Source organism: Coregonus lavaretus (genome assembly GCF_964263955.1).
Source record: "Coregonus lavaretus genome assembly, contig: HAP1_SCAFFOLD_1774, whole genome shotgun sequence".
NCBI lineage: Eukaryota > Metazoa > Chordata > Actinopteri > Salmoniformes > Salmonidae > Coregonus > Coregonus lavaretus.
In genome coordinates this window covers 49,661-60,000 of record NW_028167149.1, presented here as the reverse complement: position 1 = coordinate 60,000, position 10,340 = coordinate 49,661, and the positions used below count along the sequence as shown (strand labels likewise).

Here is a 10,340-nt window from a genome sequence, read left to right as displayed (position 1 = left end):
AGAGGGGAGGGGAGTGGAGGAGAAAAACCTAGAGAGGAGAAGGAGGGAGACGCAGAGAGGGGAGGGGAGCGGAGGAGAAAAACCTAGAGAGGAGAAGGAGGGAGACGCAGAGAGGGGAGGGGAGCGGAGGAGAAAAACCTAGAGAGGAGAAGGAGGGAGATGCAGAGAGGGGAGGGGAGCAGAGGAGAAAAACCTAGAGAGGAGAAGGAGGGAGACGCAGAGAGGGGAGGGGAGCGGAGCAGAAAAACCTAGAGAGGAGAAGGAGGGAGACGCAGAGAGGGGAGGGGAGCGGAGGAGAAAAACCTAGAGAGGAGAAGGAGGGAGACGCAGAGAGGGGAGGGGAGCGGAGGAGAAAAACCTAGAGAGGAGAAGGAGGGAGACGCAGAGAGGGGAGGGGAGCGGAGGAGAAAAACCTAGAGAGGAGAAGGAGGGAGACGCAGAGAGGGGAGGGGAGCGGAGGAGAAAAACCTAGAGAGGAGAAGGAGGGAGACGCAGAGAGGGGAGGGGAGAGAAACCCAGAAAGGCAATGAGAGGGAGCGCCAGGGAAAGTGAAATGAATAGAGAGAGGGTGAAAGAGAGAGGGAAGAAAGATATGTATGTAAAGAACACACAGAGAGGGAGATAGAGAGAGAGAGAGAGAGATAAACACTCAAATCTAAAAATAATGAAAGACAAGAAATAATGAACAACAACTATTCAATCAGAATAGATAAAAAAGTAGCTTTGTGCCTCAAATGAAGTTGACTCTCCGTAGATAGCTACATAACAAAAACCTTGCCAACAAGAGAAGCTAGCCAGGATTCTAGAGCAGTGAGTGAACATCCTACAGCTTGCCAGAAAAACATATTGAGCTAGAACAAACCTAGCAAGGGGAGTTCATTAATACAAATACATATACCAAACTAAGTGAGTAAACCAAAAAGGAGCACGGACTCCACACATATCTTCAGTAAAAATAAAAAATAAAAATAAATGCACTATTTTTGCTGGTTGTTCAGCTAAACTAAGAGCTAGCTAGCAAGAGCAGCAGACACCAAACGGTAGCCAGAGGTACAGGGTTCCACACTAACTTTTACCACTGGTGGCACTGGTGCTACTACCTTCATTGCCCCCAGGCACAACCACTAGAGGGGGGCCTGGAGGTCCTCCCCCAGGAACATTTTACTGTTTTAAAGCTCATTTCCTGCAATTCTATGTAATCTGGCATGGTTTAGGCCTATGACCATGTTGGATAAAAAAAAAAAAAAAAAACACATGCCAGATTACATAGAATTGCAGGAAATGAGCTTTAAAACAGTAAAATGTTCCTGGGGGAGGACCTCCAGGCCCCCCTCTCAGGATGCTTTGAACATTAAATGAACACTCAAAATTCAACAACTTTGTTACTTTGAGATTTTTTGGGGCATTACAATTAAAGTATGCTAATATATATAATTTTACATATTTTTTGGGGGTGATCTGACACTTTATTAAGACAGTAATGAAATGAGATAGGAAGAGAGCCAAATGCTAGAAACAGTGGGAAGGTTGGAAGAAGGGATTAATCCCTGTTCTCAGGTGGAAAGTTGTATGCAACACGTTCTGGGGAGTGTTCCCACTACACCAACGGTCTGCGCTGGACATTTGAATGTTTATGCTTGATGGCAGTGGGTAACCAAATCATACAGTAGAGATTCTAGTCTCCTTGTTCATAGACTGCTTTAAAAAGGTAAGTACACAAACATTTAGTATTTTGTCATTTGTAACTCACTCTTTAAAATAGGGCTAATTTTGCATAATCGACCAACCTCGCATATTCTAATGAATATCAATATTCAAGTGGTTTACAGTACCTTCGGAAAGTGTTCAGACCCCTTGACTTTTTCCACATTTTGTTACATTACAGCCTTATTCTAAAATGTATTAATTAATTTTTTCCCTCATCAATCTACACACAATACCCCATAATGACAAAGCAAAAACAGTTTTTTTGAAACTTTTGGTAATTTATTAAAAATACAAAACTGAAATATCACATTTACATAGGTATCAGACCCTTTACGCAGTACTTTGTTGAAGCACCTTTGGCAGCGATTACAGCGTCGAGTCTTCTTGGGTATGACGGTACAAGCTTGGCACACCTGTATTTGGGGAGTTTCTCCCATTCTTCTCTGCAGATCCTCTCAAGCTCTGTCAGGTTGGATGGGGAGCGTTACTGCACAGCTATTTTCAGGTCTCTCCAGAGATGTTCGATTGGGTTCAAGTCCGGGCTCTGGCTCCTGCGTTGTCTTGGCTGTGTGCTTAGGGTCGTTGTCCTGTTGGAAGGTGAACCTTCGCCCCACTCTGAAGTCCTGAGCGCTCTGGAGCAGGTTTTCATCAAGGATCTCTCTGTACTTTGCTCCGTTCATCTTTGCCTCGATTCTGACTAGTCTCCCAGTACCTGCCACTGAAAAACATCCCCACAGCATGATGCTGCCACCACCATGCTTCACCTACAAAATTCAAGAATGAGAATTGTTCCACTGATCAGACTAAATAAAGTAAATAGATAATAAAATCTCTTGAAGACAAGATTATATAAATCTGCCCTTATACACTAAGTCAATTATTTTTCTATGTATTGTCCCCCCTCTAAAATCACACGTACACTTTTGGGTTCACAATCGGTTTGACAAAATTATTTTCATAGTTACAAATAAGGTCACTCTTCCAAACTTCCCTGAACTGTAGATCTGTCTGTTGTTGCCTTTTCATTGTCACATGCCTAAATGCCAATCGCCAAACGAGGGGACTAATGCAATTCAATAGACTTCAGAACATGCTGTCAAAAGGCTGCATTCTGCAATAGGGACTGAATGTAACAGCAACCTGTACATAAAACAGTGCTACCGTGCTGCTCTTTTTATAGTTTCATAAACTCAGCGAACTTTCTCTCTCTCCATTCAGCTCCACTCTAATCTTGGGGCATTTCTTTAAAACATGCATCCAATCTCCTCAATCCCTTAAATAACAAGACCAATCATACGCTTCAATGTGCCCCGTGGTTCATAGTGCTTCACAGGACAATGATAGAGGTTCAGCTCCTGATGTTAAATTGCAGGCGCAGATGCTCCGATTTCAAAACGATTTGGAGCACAGTTGAAAAGTTATCTCGCTGACTATACAATGGACTAATTAGACTCCCCCCAAAAAAGCAGTACTTTTCAATGCGTGAGATATAAGAGGTGTGCCGTGAGAGCGTGAGATGAGGGTCAAATGCGTGTGTCTCACGGCCAATGCGTGAGATATAAGAGGTGTGCCGTGAGAGCGTGAGATGAGGGTCAAATGCGTGTGTCTCACGGCCAATGCGTGAGATATAAGAGGTGTGCCGTAAAGAGCGTGAGATGAGGGTCAAATGCGTGTGTCTCACGGCCAATGCGTGATATTTGGCAGCTCTGGATAATGGCCTGTGTCCCATAATCCCCTGCATTCCATACAGAACCAGGCTAATAATGAGTAGCCATCTTTTAAATTAGCATGCCCTTGTGTTCTTAAATCGATTTGGATAGATTTACTGTAACAGCAAAGACCCGTGTTAAAATAAAGTGCAAATTGTATTTATTGCAGATTTCAAACTGCCATGTGTTCTTTTTGCTAAATCCTCTAGAGGGCAGAATTTGAAAAAAACTATACTTGATACCAAAATGGCACAAAAAAAAGGAAGCAGGGAGAAGGACTGATTTTTCTCAGGTTTTTTCTCTCAAAATTATACTTTTCTTTATTGAAAAACAAAACATGGATGTTCTAAGTTCACAACAATGCTTAAACCACATCAGGGGCCAATATTTTAGGTCTGGGAAAAGTTACCCTTTAATTCAGGTGGCACCAGCCAGACTGTTGTGTTTGGCTAGCAGTGCGGTTCTGTAGCCATAGGTGGTGCGTGAGTTTCAAGTTTGGCGAAGCTAATTCTCACCAGAAAAATGCACCTTTATAATAAAGCATTACATGCATCACTGCATTTGCAGACTTATGGAAGATAGCCTACTATTCCTAAAGTGATGAGTAGATTGGATAGTCATAATTTAGGCTAATAATATAACTCAATCACTGTTCGCAAAAAAATAATTGGCTATATCAGAATTCAAAAGGCACTCACACATCTGAGCTATCTTTTTTGCAGGTGCACGGTAACAGTTGAATAAGATTAATTATTTTTTTTAAGAAGAAACCCGCCCACTGCTCTTGATATAGTATTACTGCTCTTTAAGAAGCTTTATGTATCGGCCTCAAGGCCTCCGTCAGAGCTTTTGTGAGTTTTCGAAATTAGCATAAACTTTAATTAAATAAACACATTTCAAAATGTGGTACCATTCTACTACACTTTACATGACTGCAGACATTAGCATAATTTTTTTTAATACGACAAAAATTACAGGTTAGCCTGCTCCGCTGACACTGACAAACAGATCAATAAATAATGTCTGATCCATATAAAACGAAAAGGGTTAGACACAAATACTATATGACGTCTCTAATTATTGTCCCCAAAAAAACTCAATGGTACTGACCCAATGATAAAGGCACACTCACCGAGGATATGGCCGATGTTCTCCGCTGGTGCCAATAAGATAGGCTACTGTTCGCTCAATTAAGTTGAACATTTTGACAACTAAAAAGACAGACTGGAGTCTTTTCATTGTCATCTCTTTACAACAATAGCCATTTGCTTTCCGAACAATTTTCCGGTGATTATAATATTTAATATTGCGAAATGCCTGGCTGGGCCTCCCTGCTTTTCACTGACAGTCACAACTCAACAATCATCTATTTGGTGGCCTATATGTTAAATGATGATGTAATAGTTTGTTTTGGCTTTTTGTGTTAATTTTGATAGGCTCACATTTCACCAGTACGGCGTACTCCCACTATTTGTTTTGCTGGACCTGCCATGATCTATTTCTTTCTTTTTTTTTTTTTTGCTCTTGAAGTGTTTTGAGATTCTATGAAAAGCGCTATAGAAATTGTATAAATTATTATTAAATGGTATCTTAAATGATAAACAAAAATAGTTTACATTAAAACCCTGTTTTAACAGCTCCTGTTGGAGTGTGAGTGTTTACCTAATTTTGAAAGTACAGATTAAAAAAAAGAAAAAACACTAATGAACTCTTTTTACGTTGCATGTTGGAATTTACAAGGTTTGAAGTCCTCGGCTTTCGGGCTAAAGAGAAGAAACCCAGACTTCCTGAAAGATGAAGATGTTGATAATGTAGTACAGGAAACATGGTGCAGAGGTGGCGTTTCCACTGGCTGGCCACTGGGTTACAGGGAGATAATCGTACCATCCACCAAATCAAAAGGAGTCACACAGGGCAGAGACTCAGGGGGAATGCTAATATGGTATAAATCAGAACTAACTCATTCAATCGAATTGATCAAAACAGAAGAAAAAAAAATATCTGTTCCAAAATGCTATTACGGGAGAACACCATGCTCAAACGCTCACCTGATGCAAGCATTTTTTATAATGCGACAGAGATGGATATAAAGCCTAATGGTAGAAACTTAGAAAGAGGGAATATATTTTCTATTTATTCTTTATTTAACCTTTATTTAACTAGGCAAGTCACTTAAGAACAAATTCTTCTTTACAATGACGTCCTACACCGGCCAAACCCGGACGACGCTGGGCCAATTGTGCCGCCGCACTATGGGACTCCCAATCACGGCCGGTTGTGATACAGCCTGGAATCGAACCAGGGGGTCTGTAGTGACGCCTCAAGCACTGAGATGCAGTGCCTTAGACCGCTGCGCCACTCGGGAGCAACAATAGAATGCAACAATAGGATTTTGCCTTACTGCCTTTGGACAGTAGAAGAAGAAATGCAGGTTTCAACGGCATATCAGGACATCTTTGCTTTTTTTCTATGGTGGGATCTTGGCTGTAGGCTATTAAAAAACAAGGTAAGATAGGCTATGTAAAACGTCCAGGTTTGAAAAAATGATACGGCTGGCTAGGCATCGCATATGGAATTATTTAGGTTATGGAAATATATAATATTAGAATATCATTCCAATGTTGGGCAAATATTAGAATGCACATTTTACTCTCTCAGCCTGTCTGGGAGCCCTTGGCCTGGAGCTGAGGTTTCCTGTGCCAGGAGTTGCTGTGGCATTTGCATTGTCTGTTGGCTATGGCTAGCTATTATGGTATTCTACAGAATATGGTTGTATCTCCCTGACCTGAACCGAATGCACACTGTAAAATGTGCAAAATATTTCTGCCGGATATCAGGATCACAAATATAAATTATATTTGGACACAGTTCTATTAAAAACACACCAAAAACTACATGTATCTAGGACAAAATTTCAGCAACATAGATAGCTTTCTCGAATGGCTGTGAACGAGCTGAGACACGAAGCAAGAAGAGCATTCTATGCCATTAAAAGGAACATTAAAATCAAAATTCCAATTAGGATCTGTCTCAAAATGTTCCAATCAGTTATAGAACTAATTCTCTATATCGCAGTGAAGTGTGGGGTCCGCTCTCTAATAATGAATTTACCAAATGGGCCAAACATCCAATTAAAATACTGCATGCAGAGTGCAAAGAAAAATAATTAGATCCCCCATCAAATTTTACAACCACCTAAAAACAAGCGACCCCATAACATTTCATCACACAGCCCTACAATGTCAAGAGATTAAACAATATAATCGCAATACAATTAGCTTTAAAACTGCTCAATGATCTCTGCACCCCATGACAACATGTGTAGAATTTAAGGAAATAAGCTTTAAACCTGTACAATTTTCTCTCCACCAACAAGAGGGGAGTGAACAGTTTTTGTCATGAACAGTGCTTGTGCCCATAGTGTGGTTTCTGCTGGGTGAAAAGGTTTGGAAAACCCTGGTCTATAGTGTGGTTTCTGCTGGGTGAAAAGGTTTGGAAAACCCTGGTCTATAGTGTGGTTTCTGCTGGGTGAAAAGGTTTGGAAAACCCTGGTCGATAGTGTGGTTTCTGCTGGGTGAAAAGGTTTGGAAAACCCTGGTCTATAGTGTGGTTTCTGCTGGGTGAAAAGGTTTGGAAAACCCTGGTCTATAGTGTGGTTTCTGCTGGGTGAAAATGTTTGGAAAACCCTGGTCTATAGTGTGGTTTCTGCTGGGTGAAAAGGTTTGGAAAACCCTGGTCTATAGTGTGGTTTCTGCTGGGTGAAAAGGTTTGGAAAACCCTGGTCGATAGTGTGGTTTCTGCTGGGTGAAAAGGTTTGGAAAACCCTGGTCTATAGTGTGGTTTCTAGCGGTTTTTAGCAATGTGGCATGTTGAATATTATTTCTTCATAAGAATTTGCCTCTAGCGTTTGAACAGTTTAAGCTACAAAATATGATGACCCCATTCCTGAAAGCCATGACTCTCAGGAACACCTGCCTTCTGTTTCCTTCTCTGATACTCTGAAGGACTCTTTAGAATGGAGTGTGTCAAGCTACGACTCTCTGTTTCCTTCTCTGATACTCTGAAGGACTCTTTAGAATGGAGTGGGACAAAAAACACACCTAATGTGTTAGAATATAGTTGAATAGCCCTGCCATAGAGCCTCAGGACAGCACTCAGAACATCTAGCCCAACCACATTATCACAAAGCAAAAAGGTACACCACCCCGTTCACGAAAATGGTTCCCTACAGACAGTGAGTCACGTGGCCGTGGTTTGCTATATAAAGTAAGCAGACAGGCATCGAGGCATTCAGTTACTGTTCGACTGAACGTTAGAATGGGCTAAATGAGTGACCTAAGCGACTTTGAGCGTGGTATGACTGTTAGTGCCAGGTGGACCGGATCCAGTATCTCAGAAATGGCCGTCCTCCTGGGCTTTTCAAGTACGACAGTGTCTAGGGTTTACCGAGAATGGTGCGACAAACAAAAAACATCCAGTCAGCAGCAGTCCTGTGGGCGAAAACAGCTAATTAATGAGAGAGGTCGAAGGAGAACGGGATGAATCATGCAAGCTAACAGGGAGGCCACAAACAGGCAAATAACAGCGCGGTACAACAGTGGTGAGCAGGACGGCATCTCGGAACGCACAACTCGTCAGTCCTATATATATATATATATATTTATTGGATTTCATTTCATGCCGTACTCCTGAGTGGCGCAGTGGTCTAAGGCACTGCATCGCAGTGCTAACTGTGCCACTAGAGATCCTGGTTTGAATCCAGGCTCTGTCGCAGCCGGCCGCGACCGGGAGACTCATGGGCGGCGCACAATTGGCCCAGCGTCGTCCAGGGTAGGGGAGGGAATGGCCGGCAGGGATGTAGCTCAGTTGATAGAGCAACGCCAGGGTTGTGGGTTCGATTCCCACAGGGGGCCAGTATAAAAAAATATGTATTCACTAACTGTAAGTCGCTCTGGATAAGAGCGTCTGCTAAATGACTAAAATGTAATGTTGCTTTTCAGTCATGTTGAGAATGGCCTACTACTATTGCTTTTATTTATTATTATTATCAATTCATATTGTTGTTGTAGTTGCTGTTAATGGTAATACCATTTCCACTACTACTACTACTATTATTATTAGTGTTGTATTAGTGCTGTTGGTCCAACCACTGTTGTTATGTGTACTTTGACACTGTACTTAATTTAACTTGCCATTTCAATCAAGTCTACAGAATTGAATTGAGAGGGGAGAGGGAGAGCAAGAGAGAGGGGAGAAAGAGAGACAGAGTGGAGAGAGGAGAGGAGAGGAGAGAGAGAGAGAGAGAGAGAGAGAGAGAGAGAGAGAGAGAGAGAGAGAGAGAGAGAGAGAGAGAGAGTGAGAGTGAGAGTGAGAGTGAGAGTGAGAGAGAGAGAGAGAGAGAGAGAGAGAGAGAGGTGATAGAGAGAGAGAGAGAGAGAGAGAGAGAGGTGATAGAGAGAGAGATGCTAGGAGACTGAACCAGAAATAGTGAACCAGAGGCTAGAACATAGTGAAAGACTGAGAACCCTTGGTGTTCGGTAATGTAGCATGTCCTCCTACCTTGCCAGAGAGGGCAGGAATGTTCATGGAGTTGGTAGCGAAGCCCATCCCGAACGCCATGGCCGACTCCACACCCAGGAACTTAGCAACCAGCTTCTCCATCTCCTCATGTCTGTCTAAGTTACCTAAGGGAATTTAGGAGATACATCAAAACTCCCATAGACACATACCTCCTTCTGATACGATTCAAATGATTAAGTGTGTTATTAATGTTAGACAGTTGTGTGATACAGCTTAGGGCTGAGACTCAGCCTCTGTGTTCATCTACACTACCTACCAAGATTGTGAGTTATCAGGCCCGAGGGTGTGGCAAAGATTTCATTTCAGAGATGGATTACTAAACTCAAAACAAACAAATACATTCCTCGAGATACTGTATATGTTGACTTAATATCAATAAGTTAATATAAACAAAAATCTATTAGGTGCAGTGTGTGTGTGTGTGTGTGTGTGTGTGTGTGTGTGTGTGTGTGTGTGTGTGTGTGTGTGTGTGTGCGTGCGTGCGTGCGTGCGTGCGTGCGTGCGTGCGTGCGTGCGTGCGTGCGTGCATGCGACCATGCCGTACCCATCTCCTGCCTGGTGCTGGCTATCCCCACCCCGTACTTCATGGTAACCTCTGCGGTGGCAGTGGCACAGTAACCAGTGTTCTCAGCAAAGCCCAGGTAGTTATAGGAACCCATGTTGATCACACCTCCTACCACTCTGCCTGTATAGCTGAGAGAGAGAGAGAGTTACAGGTAGTTATAGGAACCCCATGTTGATCACACCTCCTACCACTTAATTGGGGATGACGGGCTCGTGGTTATGGCTGAACCGGAATGAGTGGAATGGAATCAAATAGATCGAACATGTTTAATGTCATTCTATTCACTCCTTTACAGACGTTATTATGAGCATTACTCCAGCCGCCTCAGCAGCCTCCTGTGACAAACAAACACACACACGCTCAGGGCTCTATATTAAAGGGATATTTCAGGATTTTGGCAATGATGCCCTTTATCTACTTCCCCAGAGTTAGATGAACTCGTGGATACCATTTCTATGTCTCTGTGTCCAGTATGAAGGAAGTTAGAGGTAGTTTCGTTAGCGCAATGACGCTAGTTAGCTATTACGCTAGTTAGCTATTACGCTAGTTAGCTATTACGCTAGTTATGCAGAGACATACAAAATGGCATCCACTAATTCATCTGACTCTGGGGAAGTAGATAAAGGGCTTCATTGACAAAATCCCGAAGTATCCCTGTTAGAGCCGATTTGGGCATATTTTGTATAAAAGACTGAACATACTGAGCTCCATGTACATTTGTGTAAATATATTAAATATTAATGTATATGATGAAATATTAGGTACGTACCTTTATGATT

At 42.3% G+C, this 10,340-nt stretch overlaps 1 protein-coding gene across 1 annotated transcript in view; it reads right to left on the bottom strand.

Moving 5' to 3' along the window:
- LOC311113842 (serine palmitoyltransferase 2-like) overlaps positions 1-10,340 on the bottom strand; it is a gene marked incomplete at its 3' end in the record, with an annotated part of 63,540 nt that overhangs the window by 33,963 nt on the left and 19,237 nt on the right. Inside the window, exons 4-5 of the mRNA XM_084189135.1 lie at positions 9,541-9,689; positions 8,976-9,100 (exon numbers count right to left, since the gene is read on the bottom strand). Of these exons, the coding sequence (XP_084045261.1) occupies positions 8,976-9,100; positions 9,541-9,689 (274 nt within the window). The remainder of the gene's footprint in view (positions 1-8,975; positions 9,101-9,540; positions 9,690-10,340) is intronic.